Raw genomic sequence first — 19524 nt, 5'->3', positions numbered from 1 at the left:
TGCACGCGTTGGACAAGACTGTGCGCGGATCGTTATCAGCAGGGTGTTTATCTTGCCCATATGATGTACATTGATTGTCAATCCAAACCCATGGGTAATATCAGTACGTCGGGACGCTTCGTGCATCAAGACGTGACTTGTCAGAAAACAGACAGAGACCAAAAGTGACCGGTACACCAGAAACATGGCGCATCTCCTTGTATACGACAAGGGTTCTCGAGTATTGTGCGCCCACGCTCGACTGCCCGCATAGAGGTGCCAAGTCCTCTCGCCTCTTGCCGATGGACACGCTATTGTGTAAGCTGTGTATTATCGCGTCCTCCTTTCTGGTAAACTCGGTCTGCGCATCACTGCAAAGCTGGAACGTCTAGCGCTCCGTCATACGGAAGCTAACCGTAATCTAGGCCTTGATTCCTTGCTTACGAGGCAAAGGTGAGTATGTACATACCTTGTCATGGGGGTGACATAAAAAGCGAGCGCTCAGCAAAAAATTGAAGTTTTTTAAAGATTTATTATTAATTATTAAAAAGTGATGTAAGTATAAAATTTAGATCTAGTCATAATTAGATACTGAAATTCACTATAGTATTTTTAAAATATTTTATTAATAAGTATATTAATAGTTATTACTATAGAAAGCTTTGTTACTATACTTTGAGCGCTCGCTTTTTCTGTCACCCCCTTGCTTGTCACAGTAACGGTCCGTGATCCGTACGCAGAGGGAAATGAAAAAGCCCGACGCCACCGTTGCAGCGCCATCCATGGGGGATGCACACGATCCTGCCTGATGAATGGCTTGCATCGAATGCGGCTTTTTCTTTTCTTTTCACACGCACGCAACACACACGCACACACAGACACACAGTCAGTCTAATTCCCTTGCATGGTTTTAATTTCACCGACAGGATCTTGCGAGGAAATGCTAGACACGCCACGCCCTTCCTTATCAGTAGCTACGTCACTGCGCCGTTAGCTTTGCGACACTAGCCTTTTCCGCGTCCCTGTTTTACGTTTGAGTCTGGGCCGGATGCACACGTTTGGGGCATCATGTAACTAAAATCGAAATCGTCTCAGAAAAAGAAGAAGACAGCAGCCCAGCCCGATTCCTACTAGTCGTCCCCAGGCAACCAGGTTGCCAGGGAAGGCGGCGCCTCGCTTACCAACAGTCTCTGTTTGACAAGAAGCCGACCCAAGCCAAGCTGATATCCCTGTCCTGATCAGCACCTAATACTTAGATGCTCTGGCAATCTGGTATACTTTGGGAAGCATGGGCAAGCCGTCGACACAAGGCTGCGTGTACTATTAGTTGTGAAGTAAGTACTCCGTACTTTGTCGACCATGTCCTCGGGGTGGGCTTCCTCATACCGAGCAAGTAAATGGGTTCATTGCCCACATGAAACGGCACGGCATTGTCGTCACCACAAACACTAGCCCGCGTGCCCGCGTGCCTGCCGCCCGCCTGCTCCCTCTTCCTCCTTTGACTAACTATAACAGCCCAGGTCTGTCCTACTGCCCACCAAACCTTTCGGGGCTCGCAGGATGGTAATAATACGAAGGCATAGGCGCCGTATGCCAGGCGTGCATGCCAAGACGCTTACTGTTTCGGTCAACTGGGCTTGTGATGCACGACTATTGTATAAATTATAAATGACGCCGAAGAAATCCGTACGGAGTAGAAATGCCGATCTGCGGCCCATGGCCAGGTTGCGGATTTGCTCCTGGAGAGAGAAATCGATGTTGCAGGCAATGTCATGGTTTTCCAATGTCTTGCCAGGTAACAATGAGGAAGTCGTCATGCGATGGAAGTACATGGCAAATTGGCAGCAGAGGTTGATTTTCACGGCGGCGAAGAGAGCAAACTCGACGCAACTCGTTTTCATTTTAGCCTTGAATCATCAATGGTCCGGTCACCTTGTCCCCAGCAAATGTGACCAAGTCGGCGGCGGCGAGCCATAGTAGTAAGTAGAAAAGGTGTAAGTAGCTCTTGTAAATGAGACCAGGGGCGAGTTTAGGTCACAACGGCTGAGGTGGCGCGGGACGGCGGCATAGGCAGGCAGTAACAATGTATCTTTGGCCGTCGGCTGAAATCTGATAGATCACTTTTTTTTTGCCCCTTCTTTTCTATTCGTAGAGCGTCTTGGTGAGCCGGCTGCGCTCCGTGTGCGTGGGATGATGAGCTCCTACTTGTTAGCCTCCTACAGGGGGGGGGGGGCACTCTTTGCTTTGTGCTTCAAGTCTTGTTGAAGGTTGATGCAGGCCAAGAAAAAAACAATGGCGACGACGAGTTTTACATGCCGTGGAAAGCCGGGCCCCCCCCCCCCCCCCCTTTGGTTTTTCGCCTTTCCTTGTCTCTCCTCCGTGGCCAAAACCCGCAAGCGAGGCGGAGGGAAGCTTGCACGTTAACCACCGAGGATGTTATGCACGTTGGATAATAATACAGAAGTGGTAATGCTTGGTTTTGTGTTGGTAACAAGAAGACTTGTGTGTGTGTGCGTGAAAATGACAGTTTCGAGTAACCAGAAGAAGACTGCGGAGAGAGGAAGAGAGAGAGAGAGAGAGAGAGAGAGAGAGAGAGAGAGAGAGAGAGAGAAGGGGAAAAACAAGGAGCAGAAGAGCCAGCACTTTGAGTATAGATTTTTTTTAAACTCGGCCGGCCGTGTGAGGGCATTTCGAAGCACCGCGTTGAATACCTTGGCACAATCACTCGCTGCCTTGGTACTGGTACTTACCTAGCCACCCCTAGCCTATGTTTTTTGCGCTCTTGGCCTCGTCTGCCCCCCCAGGTCATGCAAGGTACCAGACCAGAAGCCAGGAGCGGGCCGAAGCAGGTGACAGGTTTTTGATAAGTTACTCGGCACGCGAGGGGGGGGGGGTTGCGTTGCCTTGGCTGGAGAAGATGTCTAGCCTCATTTAATCCAACAACGATGCATGAGTTTATATCTATATTCATTTGTCAGGTTGGTTTATAGAAGATTTCTTTTCTCTTTCGCCTGAGCATGTATCACTTTTTACCAAAGGAATAATGAAAAAAAAAAAAAAGAAGAACAAGGGGGGGGAGTAGTTGTTTACATGAACATGTTCATGTCACACTGGAGATGCACCGTTTGGCTTTGCTTTTGGCAGGTCTAGGTTCAGAAACCTGGGGGGGCGGAGCTGAAAAGCAGAAAAGGAAAAAAGGAAAAAAAGAAAAAAGAAACAGAAAAAGGTAAAGGGAAAAAAGGAGAGAAAGAGGCGGGGATTGGAATTGGGATTACCAATGACGTCCCGTAAATAGAAATCGCCCTCCACCCCGCCGCCTCCTCCTCCCCGTGGGGGAATAACAAGAAACGAGCATTCCAGAACTGGGGTCCGCGCCCTCAACTTGCTCTCTCGTAGACAGGATTTTTTGAATCATGAGAGAAAAACTGAGCATGTATGTACATGGATCCGTAGGTACTGCGTAGGTCAAGTCTCAGGCGCGCAGTTTGGGACACCAACCACTTATCAGTACATGAGAACACCCCCAGCCAGCACCTGGGGAGATTATATTTAGGTGTACAAGGCTGGGGGGGAGAGCGGGTTGCATGTGTAGATCCATTTTTCACATTCTATTTTGTTTTATTTTAGTTTTTAGTTTTTTTTCCTCTCTTGTTCCCTCTTTGTTCCCGGCCAGAAACGATGAAAAAACATAAAGGTGGAACTTCAAGACAATATGCGACAGTACTCAAGACAACAGAGGAAGAGGAAAAAAAAACAAAAGATGCGAAAACAAGAAGAAGAAAGAGAAAAGAAAAGACAAAAGAAAAGGGCTACTTACGCCTCCGTCTTCTTCCAGAGTACCTACATACTTACTGAGGTACTTTGATCTTTGTATTGTTCGCCCCACCGGACAAAGTCCTCCGGCCAGATGGATGGGCTTGGGGGCAGGGGGTTTTTAAAACCCTATTTGGTCATATGTCTCAGCCCGGTGGTGCTGTAGTAACTCATTCAAAGAGAGGGAGAGACTGCAAAAATGGGCGTCATAAAAATTAAGAAAAAAAAATAGTATATAAGAGGAATAAACAACATGAGCCTTGGGCTGGCGAAATATCTGGTTCTATCGTTGTCGCACAATACAGCCTCGCCCCTCGCCCCGCCATAAGTACCTATTTTTATCTTTCTTTTAACCGGAAAGAAGGCCGTTTTTTTTGCAAGAGAGACAGTGACAAGAGACAAGTGACGGGATGACAGAAAAGACAGAGACAGAGGGGACACGGAAACATTTGCCACTCATGATTCCAAAAAATTTCAACATTTGACTCGCTGGTTTGGCAGCCATCATCCACACACAACCATCCCAAAGAAAAAAAGTCTCTCCGGCCGGTGAGCTGGTGTGAGTGCCGGGATGGTTTTTGATTGGGCGTCGGCCGACGACGCCGGTGTGCTCCTGGCCTTGGCGATGGCAGGGGGGGGGAGTCAAACATGTACTCTGTACTTTTTGAATCTCGTTGTATGATGGAGAAAAGAAGGAGAAAAAAAAAGAAAGAAAGAAAAAAAGCATAGTTTCACATGGTTCCGGTTCTTTAGTTGTACCAAGATGACAAAAAAAAAAAAAGGGAGAGGGGACATGATGGAAGCTGACATTTTTGTCCTTGCTTTGTAAGTAATGAGTGAGGCTGCCTCGGAGCGCCGTCTGTGATGCCTATAGGGTAAGTAAGACATGGCCTCGGTTCCGTGACAGAACTGCCAACTTTTCAATGTTGCCAGCATTTATTTATTTGTTTATTTATCTATTTATTTACTTGTTTATTTCAAAAGGAAGAATTCACTAGGCTGTAGGAACCAGCTGCTTGATTTTTATTGACATCTTTGCTTCAACTTTATTGCGCATGGCAGGACTGGGGGAAAGAGGGGCAGAATCCATTGTGTGGCGGGTTAGTGATGAATGATGATGATGATGGTGGTGGTGGTGTCATGCCTGCACGGACAGAACTGCATGGAAACGGCGCGCTTTTGCTTCCCAGTTTGCCGTTCTGCCGTTGTTTCCCGTATCGCAGGTACTCTTTTTTTTCCTTTTCTTTTTGACGATGCTACATTGACAAACGGACAATGTAATCTCGTCCAGTCAGTCATATACAAAGTCTCCGCCCTTGACCCCCTCTTCCCTTCCAAAGCCACACACACACAACTCGTTTTATTTTATTTTATTTTGGTTTTCTTCCTTTTTTTTTCGTCTCTTGTTGTTTTCTGCAGCATCCGGGGGGGGGGACGGATCAAGGGCCCCGCCGTCCATGATTTGCCGCGCCATGTAAGTACATCTGTACATCTCGATGCTACTCGCGCCCACCCGCACGACAGCAATGTGGGTGGGTGGGTGTGTCCCATCACAAGGCCACATGATGGAAATCTGGAGAGTAAGAGAAGGAGAGAGAGAGAGCCAAAGAGCCAAGAATGCATGAGGAGAATGGGAGAAGGGGGGGGGGCGGGACGGCCTATGTACGCATCCTACACCGTACAGAGACACAAACACACCTGAATACACACACACACACACACACACACACACACACACACACACACTCAAGAACCCCCATGTCCGGTGATGCCATGTAGTATCTGCGATGGCCGCAAGCAAGTACACAAGACGTTCTTGTCTATCAAGGGGGCTTGCCGAGTGGCTGGCTACTTGGCTACCTGTCAAGTTTATTCATCCGTCCATTCATCCGTTCCATCCATCTATCCACCGGCGCCCCCTTCTTTTGTCCGTCGTCCCGTGTCATGCCATGCGTGTGCATCGGGTTATTCCCATGCCGGGGTTTTCCCTCTCTTGCTATCGTACAGGGAAAAAAAAAAAGACGTCCTGTCATTCCTGTCCTTCCTGCCCCCTCCCCCCCCCCCCCCCCCCCCCTCTTCACATGCATGAACTGCCTCCTTGTCGTTGCAGTCGGTGGAATGTCGATACTTTGGCTCTATGCTGACGGTTTTGACTAGTTAGCGGGCGATCATCCTCCTTGACGGGCAAAGACTTTGTCTTTTTGTGCTGAAAGAAGGGCAAAATACAGAATTCACTGACCAAGGACCCCTTTTTTTCCTTCCATTTTCCTTCTTTTTTTTTGGCAGCCGGATAAGAGAAGTATTGGCCACGACAGCTGGGTTCCTGGCCGTGTAATCAGCCTCGTAACTGCAAATGGTCCATGGGGGAAAACAGCTGCTGCTTGGTGCGCCCTCCCACACCAGAACAGCTAGATTGAATCTATCGGGGAAAACGACCTAACAATGGGTTATAACACTCAACAGTGTACGTAGGAGCATGGTTGTAGGCCCAGAACCGGCATCGCGGCTCGCCAGCACTCCAGCAAAGCTCCCGTGTACGGCTGGGCCCAGCGGTTTTCATTTCAAGTAGAGCGCTAGCTAGCCTCCCTCGTCTTGCGTCGAAATGGGAAGCGTGGAGCCAAAAGAGAAAGTGTAATGAGCGTCTTCTGGTCACGGAAAACCAAAGATCTGCCACCCATTTCGCGACTGAACACTGCCATGCAACGATGTACAGCACATCGCACGTTTCTCAGAATCACCGAGCATGGATATTGATTTCAAGAGACGTATCCAAGAGCACTCCCACTCATCATCTGTATCTGCAGCCTGGCCTTGGAACGCGGCCGAGCTACCTGCCTCGTGGTCTTGGCCTTGACAATCTACTGGCGAGCGCCTCTCAGATCAAAATCCTATAGGGTATGTGTACATGTAGTCGAAGCCTGATCTATTCACGATTGATTACTTGGGTGAATTAGCGAGTTCAGAATCTTAAATACTTGTTTCGCTGCGCTCCTTAGAGATAGATAAGACATGTGCTCTCAGCCATCCTCAAGATTTTCTATCTAACCCGCCGAGCACTTCTGAAAAAATAGAGTCCTGTCTAACTGGTTCATCGTGACTCCGGCACTGATATTCAAATTTTACCAATTTCATGCTCTTATGCATTATATTTGCTGCAAGATGCTTTGGCACCAACATTGCCCTCTTGCCCAATACAATGTGTCAACTGACAATGCGCACACAGCTAGGCTGCTCATCTGTATCAGGCCCCTTTTCTTTGAGAAGAAGGGCCAGCCCGATTGAACGACAACGAGATTCGCATTCGGACTGTCCGATATACAGTCCTACGTTTTATCAAAGTGCCGCGGTATATCATCTACCCGTAAGGCTGCTCGAGTATAAGACCGACATTCGCGGAACGGAAATTGCAAGATGCTGCTAATCAGCATTCAATGAACAATCAGCCTCCTTCGTGGCGTCCATGAAATTTACGGTCAAAGTCTGGCGAGAAATTTCCAATTCCACTGGCCGCTCTGTTGGCCAGCAGATGGGTTTCGATCGACATGGCCCTCTCGCGATGGTTCGTCTCGAGCATACCGATTTCGCGGCTCATTTACCCAGCCTTGCGAGAATCAGAATCATCAAAGATTCAAACGACTTGTTCAAAAGTCAAGTTGCTGCGCCTTCGTGTGACGACACCTCAAGACCGTTTCTCCTGTGATATATTTCGCAAGAGGATTCCGGGGGTTACGCAACGTCACGCAGCCCGGCCCTTACAACCTGCAAGGAGGTTACAGTCCCAGGCGAGCAGTACCTGCTTTCGCAAATCAAATTACGTCCAGGGTCTGTTCATACGACCGCATGAGGTGCCTCGTGCGAAAGATGTCGCACTCATCAGCCGTCAAACGTCCCAACCCGACCTCGATCAGGCATTCCGTGTAGGGCAGCGAAACATCTTTGGACGCCGTGCGTATTGACTGTCACCCAATCCTCTTGCTACCACTCTCTTGGCACATCAATCAAGAATGAGTGACACCTCTAGTATTCACCGTTCAACTTGCGATGATTGAGTGCTTGGTGTTGGATCCCGATCCTTTGGCGGGCACGCCATCCATGCTTCTGTCCCGGTCCGTGCGATGCTGACGCTGTTTCTGGAGGGTAGTTTGTTGCCGTTGCCCATCGATCCAAGCATATGTTAGATGGAATCTGCTAGGAGAAGGTACGATTCAGTCAGCATCATGATACTCTTCTTCTTCTTCGACAACTACATTCGAAGCCCGTGTGCTCCATCATTCGAATAGAGTGGCCCCATGCATCCGTTCGTTTTTCCGCCGTCCATTCCTGGGCCGTCCCTTTTCTCCAAAAAAAAAAGGTGTACCCGATACTTGATTCGCTTGTCCGAGTCCTTCGACGCAGAGCGAGGCGGAATGCCTAGCAACACCATCACCGGCCGACGTGTCATGGTTTGTCGTTTATTTGGCTGGCTTTCCTTGGGTACCCTTGAGCCCAGAGTCGCTTGCCGAGTGACGGAATGCTTTCATCACATCGCTGCACGCCAAAATTGGCTATTCATTTTCGGACTCAAGAGTTACAAGAGGAAGCTCAAGTCTAGCAGTATCGACGTGTCATCATTGACCAAGCCGCAGTGGCAACCCTTCCAGGAGTCACCAGAGTGCGACACGAATCAACGCTTGCCTCGGGATGTAGATGGCAGTCCATACAGGCAAGTCATGCTCCCCGGACCATAAGAAGTCCCTAATACAATCGTACTACGACGTGATTACTGCAATTCACTGCAAATCGGTAGCTTGCCCCGGAACTTGCTAGAGCCCGCGCCAGTTGGAACTTGGAGTGTATTAGCCCCAGACTTTGAGCCAACGATCACCACCAAATATTTCCGTCCCAAAGGCGGCATTGAACAATACTTTTCGCTGGTGCAGTGTAGTATTCTGACTGCCCATGGTTGTGGACACAATTCTGGATTCTGTTGGCTCGCCTTCGCAGGATCGTGGGTGCATGCGCTTGCAGCTCTCGTGCATGACTACACAAAAAGCACAAGCTGTAGGGCGAGCATTGAAACACACCAGAAAAGCTAGACGCTACAAGGCAAAGAGGAGACTTGCATGGCTGGCAATACTCGCGTCTTTCGAGGAGCGGTAGGCCAGACACAATCCTGCATCACAGTGCTCCCGTAGATTAAAGCGCAGGCTGCCGTGCGCCCAAGGCTGACTACGTTACATCTACAATCTACTTATCATTGCCCCTCTAGGTTACAGTGACTTTGCTCAAAGTGCAGGTGGTCCGTCTCTTTTGGGGGCGCCTACTGATGGGTGTGATGTGACGGTACCCGGTCCGCCAAGCAGATGCGCGATGATGCTCCGAAAGCCGTAATAAATACTCTTAAAGCACTCAGTTAATAGCATTGATGTACGAAGCTCGCGAACAAGTCAGCATTGATGCCAGTACCCCATTCATGTCGTAAATACAGAACTTGATACAGGGAGAGTCTGATATGGGAGTGTATACTTCTTCATGGCATCTTGCTGCAGCCATTTGCGGGCTTACCGATCACGGTCGGACTTGGGGGAAAAGGGACAAGTCGATGCCGTCGCCGGTGCCTCTGCTGCATGTACATGCCGAAGCGTTCCACGCCCGCTGCGAAGCTGTCCCCAGGATCGGTTTATCAAGACTCGGCGGCGGATTTTTTTTGGCGGCGCCCTATAGATCAGGCCCTGCCCCCGCGCCCGCCCTTGCAAGCTCGACGCCGCACAATGGCTAACTTATTTAATGACGTAGTGATAACAGTTCCATGACCGAGTTATCATCTGCGTCAAGCATCGAGAGCTGAACCCTGCAGTTGCTTCTTCCTCTTCAAGTCTTGAATAAATTGCGTCATCAAAGTGTTTGTTTTGTCTTCACATTGAATTGTGTAATGTGATATAAATAGTCATCTGCTCGGCACTTGAGTAGTGCTCCTCGGCTGCTGCCTTGTCTATATGCGACTGACTTTGGGGGGGAGGGAGGCCAGGTTGTGGTCATATGACCGAGCGAGCTTCCTCATGCACGAGAGCCGTGTGAAGAGAAGTGCTACACAATAATAGTGCCTTTTTTCTTTTTTTACAAAAGGTCCTCCTCGGAGAGAATTCGCTACTTTGCGGAGGCAATCAAAGCACCAAAGAACTGGTCCAGTGGCGAACTGCCACTTTGGGTCTGGCCGGCCCGCAAAGCTCTCTTGTACATACCGGTAAGCTTGTTTATTACTTACAGCGGGAGGGCCTGATCTCTGAGAGAGGAGGGGGAGGGGGGGGGAAGCCAGCGCGAGTTGGGATTTTAGGTTTCAGGGGCCGTGCTGGATACAGTAACCGCTGATCCTAGTTCTAAAAAAGTCCCCTGCGAGGTCGTTTCGCTTTGTCATTTGCCCGGAGCATTCTGCGCAGCGTGGGGGGGAGGGAGGGGGGCGAACAATCCATCATAAGTTGCCCGAACGTGAAGAGCATGAATATGATCAGTTTTGGCTAGAGGTTCCGTTGTCATTGCCGAATGATGATGAATTCAAGGCTTCGATGTGGCTGCCATCCAGGTTGAGTAGCGCAAATACGACTGTAGCTTAATGACTTGCTCAACTTGGATTAGTCCTTGTGATGGAGCCCCCGGAGCGCAGTGACAAGGTTGACATGACATGATCCCGCGCGTGGATCAGGTTGGGCGAGAATGAATGCGCGAGCGTATCGTGTAAAAAAGGCCTTGTCCGAGATGGATCTTGCGGCTGGTGATTTATACAAGTTGGCCCTGTAGTCTCAAGACCGGAAAACGCTGATGCCGAGACTCGTCAATCGCCAACACTTTGGATTCTTTCGTGTCGGCTTGGCCCCCATGCTTTTCTTATCAAGTTGCCTATTTGGGATCTTCTTCCAGCGTGGACCGTGTTTTGCTCCATAACCTGTCCACGCATAATGCTACGCTCGGCGAGGCCCCCAAGTGGCCCGGCCTTTATGCCTTGGCTTTTTTGCCCTCTGACCTTCCCAATACTGCCCTAGATTGCCTTTACCGTCTTGATAGACGGCCCCCCTTTGCGGATAGTAATGAGATCCGCTAGTCATGCGGAGCAATGTTGCAATAGGCTCGCGCGAGACAACGAATCGGCAGGAACCAGCAGCTCGCCAGGTCATTATCCAAGCACTGACGGTCTTTTGGGAAAAAAAAAAAAGGATAAAAAGATGGCCAACACCCGCAGTTCGGTAGCTTCCTTGTCCATTCGTATCGGCCATCATCCTCACTGTTGGACACTCTAACAATGAAGCTCTCCGTGTCTGCCCTTGTTCTGAGCCTCTTGGCTTCGGCGAATGCTGCCAAGGGTCCCATCAACCGTGTCCCGGACGCCGAGTGGGATCACATTCTCCATGGCTCGGATATCCTGAGCCGGCGATCGGTTGATAATGCCAAAACTGACGGTTATCTGGCGGACTATACACTCCGCTCGAGAATCGTCGACCCCTCGTCGCTCAAGGTCGACAGCGTCAAGCAATTAAGCGGCTACATTGACGACAACGCCAACGATAAGCACCTGTTCTTCTGTATGCAGTAGCACATGCACGTACTCTTTCTCAAACTCGTGTACTAACATTAGCAAGGGTTCTTTGAGTCCCGCAATGATCCCGCCAAGGACCCCGTTGTCCTCTGGCTCAATGGCGGACCTGGTTGCTCTTCCATGATTGGCCTCTTCACCGAGCTCGGCCCGGCCACCATCCCGACACCCGACTTGAAGCCAAAGAGAAATCCCTACGCCTGGAACAACAATGCCTCGGTCATCTTTGTTGATCAGCCAGTCAACACGGGTTTCTCGTACAGCGGATCCAACGACGGCACCAGCGTTGCTAGCGCCAAGGACCTCTATTCGCTGCTGACATTCTTCTTCCAGCAGTACCCTCAATATGCCAAGCAGGACTTCCACATCTCGGGGGAGTCCTACGCCGGTCATTATATCCCGGTTACTGCTGCCGAGATCCTGTCCCACGCCAACCGCAACATTAACCTCAAATCCATCCTCGTTGGCAACGGCCTGACCGAGCCCCTTACCCAGTACAAGTATTACCGTCCCATGGCCTGCGGCGAGGGTGGCTACCCGGCGGTGCTGGGCCAGCAGGACTGCAGGTCCATGGACAACGCGCTGCCAGAGTGCCAGAAGCGCATCCAGAACTGCTACCAGACCGAGAGTGCTTCGACTTGCCAAAGTGCGACCAACTACTGCAACTCGAATGTTCTCAGCGTCTACCAAAGGTCTGGCCGAAATGTGTATGACATCAGGAAGGGAACCAACGAGGGAGACACCAGCTACGTGGACCAGTTCCTGGGCAGCAAAAACACGATGAAGATTATCGGCGCCGAGCATAACTGGTCCGAGTGCGACGGCGGGGTCTACCAAGCCTTTGCGAGAACCGGCGACTGGATGAAGCCCATCTACCGCGTCGTTCCCGATCTTCTTGCCAAGATCCCCGTGCTCATCTACGCCGGCGATGCCGACTACATCTGCAACTGGCTCGGCAACCGCGCCTGGACAAAGGCGCTCGAGTGGCCCGGCAAGGCCGCCTTCAACAAGGCTCCCGAACAGCCTCTAAAGCTCGGCGGTAGCGGCAAGGAGTACGGCAAGGTCACACACTCTGGAAACTTCAACTTTATGCAGATTTACCAGGCTGGACACATGGTTCCTGAAGACCAGCCCGAGCACTCTCTGGACTTCTTCAACCGCTGGATCGCCGGTGAGTGGAAGAAATGAGTGGTGCGATGAGTTGGATACTCGAGAAATATTTAGTCCTTTGTTGTTAGACGTACATATATACACGATGTTTACGATTCACCCGTATACTTGTCCCGGTTCGTGGCAACTTGTTCAACTAGAAGTAGTTCGTTCATGGGCCCTTACTGTATGCCAATGAACAGAGTTGACAGGGGCTGATCGACATGTTACTTTCAGCTCCGGAACGCTATTTGAGAATTCACGGTGTAATAGAGCTTGGCGTGAACCCCGCGCTGTGCTCAGCTACGGCAAGGCTAACTAGCGTGTATAAATGTAGAGGGACAGTCAGCACCTTAATGCCGGTATTCGCATGCTGATACATTTCCATCCGATAATTCTGTCCTAATTGTTCACGATGACGGATTCAAATGACATTGAAATACGTGTTCACTGCCTGTGCAAGTCACAGAAGTTCTCGGTGTCGCTTCCTGTTGCCAAGCTACCACTCGCGGCTAGCTGCTGCCACTGTGATCAATGCCGTCGCCTCACGGGTGCCATGTATACCTGTGCAGTCGAGTGGCCAGGGTCTGCAGAAGCCATTCTGAGTTCCTCTCTTCATAGATACTCGTTTGGCAGGAATTCGGTCTTGATGTTCTGCGGGACGTGTGGCACGCCAGTGTTTGCGCAAAAAAGAAATGAAGGCGTGGTTCCTGACGTATTCTACCTCGCTGCTGGCTTACTACCCAACCTGGATGTTGACTTGTTGAGGATCACCCAGCACTTTTGGGTTGGAGACACTCTGGATGGCGGCGCTTCGGTCTACATGCAGCATCTGAATGGTGCTTCTCAGCCGATTCCTCGCTGGCGTAAGAGTCATGGTGAGGTGAACGGGTTGCTCGACAGCGACTGGCCGCCGCAGGCATCCTGCCAGGAGAGGGCTGCCAACGGTTCCTCGCTCGACAGAGTGCGCATCCAATGCCTCTGCAGAGGTGTCGACTTTACGCTACGGCGCGGCGACGGCGATTTCAGCAAGCTCAAGGCGCAGGACAAACTGCCGGGCTGGGTGAATCCGGCCACGCTGAAACCCATCGCCGCCTACGACGCGTGCGATAGCTGTAGGTTCATGGTTGGCGTGCCGATTATGCATTGGACATTTGCCAAATTCGCGCAATTTGGCTTTGCTGAAGAAAGCCGGGATGATGGCGCCTTTCCTATTGACACATTGGACCTGAAAGCCGCCGTCAAGGCAAACAAGGACAGTCGCTTCGGCACCCTCACATTTTACGAAAGCTCGCCAGACGTGCAGCGTTACTACTGTTCGCGCTGTTCGGCAAGCGTCTTTTACGCCGTGGACGAACTGTCTGACCAGATCGACATTTCCATGGGTCTCGTTCATGCAGCTGAAGGCTCCAGGGCCGAATCCTGGGTTGAATGGGAATGGGGTGGCCTGGGGCACAAGGACAACACCATCGGTGGTTGGCGCGAGGCATTTGGCAAAGCGATCCAGGCTGAGTCGGAAATATGGCGGATTGCAAAAGGACTACCCAAGGGCCACCGGTTTCCGTAGAGTATAATCTGGGTGCGGTGCGCCTCTTGCCCATGTACAGTGGTGGTGATGCGTGATGCGTGAGATGGGGGCAGTGGTGGTAGTGTCCCACGACTTCCGAGTCCAACGCTCAGGGTCGCAGGTCGCAAGCATTAGCCGCTGCATGGTAGAAATAACCCCTAGACTGCGTCCACAAATTGAACACCATTTTTTGTCCAGCCGGTTTTTGTTCTTCTATCCGTACTGGGCGACATGTTCTGCTTCGGCGCCAAACATCCCTGAGTGTTTTCCAGGGGAAGCAGAAAATTGGTGCCTTGTGGCCTGACCGTCGATACGCGACGCCCATTGGCTGGGGCAACACACCCGAGAAAGGACACCACCAAGCTCGCCAGTTGGGAGCTTGAAGTGAGCGCCCATCGCCGTGCTCCCGACCACTTCTCTGCAAGCCAAATTTTTCGACTTCCTCGCCCCAGCTGCCGCGAACCATCCTGATTGACAACCGTCACCGGCTCTCTGCATTCGAACAACCCATTGATCACGCTCCTCTCTGCCTGTCGCGAGACCACCCTGGCACCGCCCGCCGCCGCGTTTTGGAGAGGCTGCTCCTCGATGAGCTCGCCTAGCTGCACCTCTGGCGCGCCATGATGGGCCCCAATGTTGGAAATGGCTTCGGCGGCATGGAAATGGGGCCCGCAATGCAGAACAACGGCCCCAACGTACCCCAAGCTACAGAATACACCCTGCAGGGCGTCATGCGGTTCCTCCAAACCGAATGGCATCGTCACGAGCGAGACAGGAACGCCTGGGAGATTGAGAATCAAGAGATGCGGTCCAGGATAGCCAACCTCGAGGGCCAGGCACGACGCGCCGACGCTACACAAAAGGCCCTGCGCAAATACGTCGCCATCCTCGAGCGCAAGGTCAAGGTCCAAGCTGCCCAGCTAAAGGGCACAGGCCAAGAAGACGCCGACGCCGAAGCCGAAGCCAAAAAGGATCGCGATGCCAAGATACGAGAAAAGCTACACGGTTTGTCATCTTGACGTTAGTTCGCCCTCTGATATTATATTGACAGGTGTACAGGGAACGCAGAGAAGCAGCCAGTTCCGGGTGTCGACGGAGTAGATATCGAGCGTACCGACGATGAAGCGCACAGACAGGAACTCAAGACTTTCCTGGACCAGTGCCAATCCGAGTTCATGTACCTTATGATTGCACCGGCAAATCCTCTCCCACCGAGAGACTCCCCGCCACTACCTATGATCGAGGACTTGCGAGAGGTCGACTCGTACGGGCTTGGCCCGCCTCAAGAAGTCCGGCAATTTCAACTACCGTCACGACCCGTTCAGAATCATGTCCAAGAAATGAATGCGAGACACAACCAGGCTGGCGGCACGACGGTGTCGATGCAAGATCCGTCATCTGGCTTTGGCCAGAAGCCCTCTGAAATCCACCCACAGGTCGTGGTCAGGGCAGAGGAGCAGCCGCAGTATCGTGCTGCCAATGACTGGCCCGCTCCCATCTCCGTATCAATGAGATCTGTTAATGACGGCGCCGTGGGTCCCTCACAAGCTGTCGAGGCGCTGGGAACGATGCAAGAACCCGAGAGCCGCGAGCGAACGCCTGCACCTCCCCCGGACTCTGACGGATGGGACTTCTCCGAAGGCGCGCTTCCCGAAACTACTCAGCCTCAGAACCCATCCACCTCGAACCGTCCAGACACAGACGTGTTCCCTCACGCAGACTACATGCCGAAATCACCTGGTCGCGTGCCCGGCAGCCAGCGTAGAAAAAGCTCCATGTCGAAGCGCAGGAGCAGTGACCAAGACCTGAGCCTTTCTTCTCAAAAGGCAGACAGCGGCAACTTTAAGCTGCGGTTTGGGCTGCGGGGTCACCTCAACACTGTCCGCACTGTGATATTCTCTGGCGGTGGGAGCCCGGGCGAGCCCGAGATTTGCACCGCTGGCGATGACGGCATGGTCAAACGATTCCACATCCCCCGACTCGACACACATTCTGGCATGGGCAATGCTGCATCTGATCTGGATGTGATTGCCAACTTCACACATCGCGGCCACAACGGAGCTGTTCTCTCTCTTACATCGTGGTCGCCGGCACCTAACTTTTCCACTGGTGGCCGCGCCCAGGGAGACGGTTGGATCTTCTCCGGTGGTCAAGACTCTACCATCCGTGTGTGGGAGCGTGGCCGCGTCGACCCCAAAGCTACGCTCGAAGGCCACACGGATGCAGTGTGGGCTTTGTGCGTCCTTCCCACGACATTAGGCGCCATATTCGGCAACTCGAGTCAGTATGGCACTGGTGATCGTATACTGCTTGCGTCCGGTGCCGCAGATGGGTCCGTCCGCCTGTGGTCCGTCAGCGCTCCGCCTCAGCTTACTTCGCCGCAGCCTGGATCAAACAGGGGCGCGGCCGGGCGCCGCGTGCGCGGCAACTCGATGAGCTCAGGCAGCGGGTTCCCCAACTCGCCGCAGCCCAGCACGGCATCTAACTCACCCTTCCACCAGACGCTCGTACACGTGATCAACCGCTCTGATGGGTCAACGGCCAGCCCTACGAGCATCGCGCCTCTCAGCACCTCCGGAGACACATTTGTCGTGTCGTACGCGGACGCTGCCGTGGTCGTCTACGACACGAGGACAGGTGAGCAGGTTGGTCAGATGGACAGCATGGAAACGTACGACGGGACGCAAAAGACGAGCGTCAATGCAGTCGTCGCCACGACACTTGGCCTGGACCAGGCGAGCCAGCAGCATCATGGCAGTAATATCAACGAAGAAGACTCCGGCGGTGGTGGGCCCACGGGTGGACGTTCCATGGCCGGCAGCGGCGTTGAAGGAACCATCATTACCGGACACGAGGACCGCTTCGTGCGATTCTTTGATGCCAACAGCGGTATGGACTATTTTTCATCTTCCTCTTTCCTTTATATTTAGCTGACGTTTCCACTTCCTCGACAGGTCAATGCACGTACAATATGCTCGCACATCCCGACGCCATCTCCAGCCTCTCACTCAGCCCCGACGGGCGGGAGCTCGTCAGCGCAGGCCACGATGCGTCCCTGCGGTTCTGGAGTCTGGAGAAGCGCTCGTGCGTCCAGGAAATCACGAGCCACCGCGTCATGCGCGGTGAGGGCGTGTGCTCATGCGTATGGAGCCAGGACGGCAAGTGGGTTGTCAGCGGTGGCGGCGACGGCGTCGTCAAGGTGTTTGCGCGATGAGAGAGGGGCAGGCAGCAGCACAATGAGACTGGGGGAAACCGGAGAGACCGAGAAGCAAACGAAAGTGGAAATGCCACTGGCATGTATTAACAAGGGGCTCAAAAAGCGAAAATGAAAGTAACAAAACACTCGACATGTCGTATAGTATCACCCAACCCCCCCTGCATCTTTGGAGGTTTACAAGCGCTTTCTTTCACTGTAAAAAGAAGACGAGTTTGTATTTTGATATCGTTTTTACTGTATATCATGGTTGACGAAGTGTGGAAAATTCACATATTATTATCTTGCGTGTTTCTAGTATTCGTTATTCGTTGCATGCCCATGTATAAAAAGTGTGATACTCGACACCGATGACCGTCCAGAGTGAGGAAGAAACAAGAAAAAAATGAGAAGAGAACATTAGAGACAATGCTCCGTGAGATCAATGCCATCAAACCAGTACAAAAAGTATATTCATCCCAGACCCCATCAAAGGCGTCATCACTCGCCGACCGTGATGACGACCTTGCCAAAGTGTTTGCCCTTCTTGACGTAGGCAAGGGCCTCGCCCGCCTTGTCAAACGCGTACGTCGCGTCCACGACGGGCTTGATGCCGTGCTCGGCGTAGAAGGCGAGGGCCTCCTCCAGCCTGTCCCTGCCGCCGTTGAGCACGCCGCGGATGGTGACGTTGCGCGTCAGCGCGAGCGCGTTGACGTTGAGCCGGTGCAGCTTGGGCGTCTTGTCGCCGCCGCCGCCGTTTCCGCCGTTTCCGTCGTCGTCGTCGCCGCGCCCGGACGGCGACCCGATGCAGTTGATGAGGCCGCCAAAGGCGACGCACTTGAAGCTCTTGCCGAGGGTGCGCGCGCCGCCGTCCCCGCCGCCCGTCTCGAAGATGATGTCGGCGCCGCGGCCGCCCGTCGCCCGGAGCACGTCGCCCTCCCACGCCCAGTGCGTCTGGTAGTTGATGGCCTCGTCGGCGCCGAGCTCGTCCTTGGCGCGCTGGGCGAAGTCGTCCGTGGGGCCGGTGATGACGGCCGTGAGCCCCGCGGCCTTGGCCATCTGCAGGCCGGCGAGCGCCACCGCCGTCGTGCCCTGCAGCAGCACCGACCTATTATTGCTGCCGCTGCCGCTGCTGCTGTTGCCGCCGCCGCCGCCGCCGCCATAACGGACCTCGTTTGTGCTGCTGCTGGGTCGCACGAGTGGACGCATCCAGTTGAGCGCCGTCCAGGCCGTGGCGGCCGCGAGCGGCAGGCAGCAGGCCTCGGCGTCCGAGAGGTGGCTCGGCGCGGCGACGAGGCTCTCGGCCGGGAAGCAGCGGTACTGCGCGAGGACGCCCGGCAGAGGCCCGCCCAGTGCCGAGGCCAGGTCCTCCTCCTGGACGTCGCCGTGGAGATGGCTCTGCAGAAAGATGGCGAGAACGCGGTCGCCGGGCTTGAACCGGCCTGTGCTTCTGCTGCTGCTGTGGGAGACGTCCACAACGGTGCCGCACATGTCGGAACACGGGACGAGACTCTGGCCAGTCTGTGCCTGCGTGCTGAAGTGGTTGAAGACGCCTTCGCAGACTTTACGTTGGTTTTATAGTTCCCTCTCGTTAGTCTTTCTTTTGCTCCTTTTGTTTCCTTTTTCTCGTCACGTCGCGAGCAAAAAGGGGGGCGAAAGCAATTTACCTTCAACGTCGCGGTAGTTGAGGCTCACGGTATGGATCCTGACCAGCACCTCCCCGTCGCCGGGCGTGGGCAGATCGGCCTCGGCGAGCTTGAGCTTGTCAACGCCGTCCATGGCCGTGGTCCACTGCTTGTTCTTGGGCGCGGCAACGCGCACCCAGTTGCTGCGGAGGCCTTCTGTGCCTGGCAGCGGAGGCGGCGACTGCTGCTGAGCGTCGGAGCCATTTTGTATTGATGAGGATATTGATGCCGTGGTCATTATTCCAGTGAGTCGAATGTATCTATCCCTTCTCTATACGTATATGTGTGTGTATGTGTAATTAATGCATGAAAAAGGTTAGGCAACTTGGTGACGGGTTAGTAGGTGGAGGTGGCGTTAGCCTAAAACAAGCTTTGCGACAAGGCGATGACGTTTCCAATAAAGTGCAGGCTCACCATTGGATGCGCTTCGGATTCGGGCGGACATAATAACGGTTTTCAGAGGTTAGAATACCACTTTAAAGTCCCACTTACGAAGCACATCCGGGGAAGAACAATTTATAGATTTGATAGCCGCCAACGCATCCTGGCATCTACAGTGGGTGTACAATACCGT

The 19524-nt window shown here is 52.8% G+C and overlaps 4 protein-coding genes across 4 annotated transcripts; 3 read left to right on the top strand and 1 right to left on the bottom strand.

The window, feature by feature from the left end:
• Positions 1–11065: 11065 nt before the first annotated feature.
• On the top strand, positions 11066–12544 carry V2A60_002640 (S10 family peptidase; the record flags this gene model as incomplete). Its single annotated transcript, XM_083253988.1, has 2 exons — positions 11066–11345; positions 11403–12544. 2 exons carry the CDS (start codon positions 11066–11068, stop codon positions 12542–12544), a joined length of 1422 nt encoding a protein of 473 aa, XP_083110114.1.
• Positions 12545–12920: 376 nt separating this feature from the next.
• V2A60_002639 (Mss4-like protein) lies at positions 12921–14072 on the top strand (the record flags this gene model as incomplete). Its single annotated transcript, XM_083253987.1, has 1 exon — positions 12921–14072. One exon carries the CDS (start codon positions 12921–12923, stop codon positions 14070–14072), a length of 1152 nt encoding a protein of 383 aa, XP_083110113.1.
• A 623-nt stretch (positions 14073–14695) lies between these two features.
• Positions 14696–17286, top strand: V2A60_002638 (WD40-repeat-containing domain protein; the record flags this gene model as incomplete). The annotated part of the gene is made up of 3 exons (XM_083253986.1): positions 14696–15077; positions 15132–16961; positions 17027–17286. The coding sequence occupies 3 exons, from the start codon at positions 14696–14698 to the stop codon at positions 17284–17286; spliced, it is 2472 nt and encodes an 823-aa protein (XP_083110112.1).
• A 480-nt stretch (positions 17287–17766) lies between these two features.
• V2A60_002637 (zinc-dependent alcohol dehydrogenase family protein) lies at positions 17767–19188 on the bottom strand (the record flags this gene model as incomplete). The annotated part of the gene is made up of 2 exons (XM_083253985.1): positions 17767–18827; positions 18933–19188. 2 exons carry the CDS (start codon positions 19186–19188, stop codon positions 17767–17769), a joined length of 1317 nt encoding a protein of 438 aa, XP_083110111.1.
• Positions 19189–19524: the final 336 nt, after the last annotated feature.

The sequence above is a fragment of the Cordyceps javanica genome, chromosome 2, assembly GCF_051103115.1.
Source record: "Cordyceps javanica chromosome 2, complete sequence".
In the NCBI taxonomy this organism is placed as follows: Eukaryota; Fungi; Ascomycota; class Sordariomycetes; order Hypocreales; family Cordycipitaceae; genus Cordyceps; species Cordyceps javanica.
This window is presented reverse-complemented; position numbering and strand designations above follow the sequence as displayed.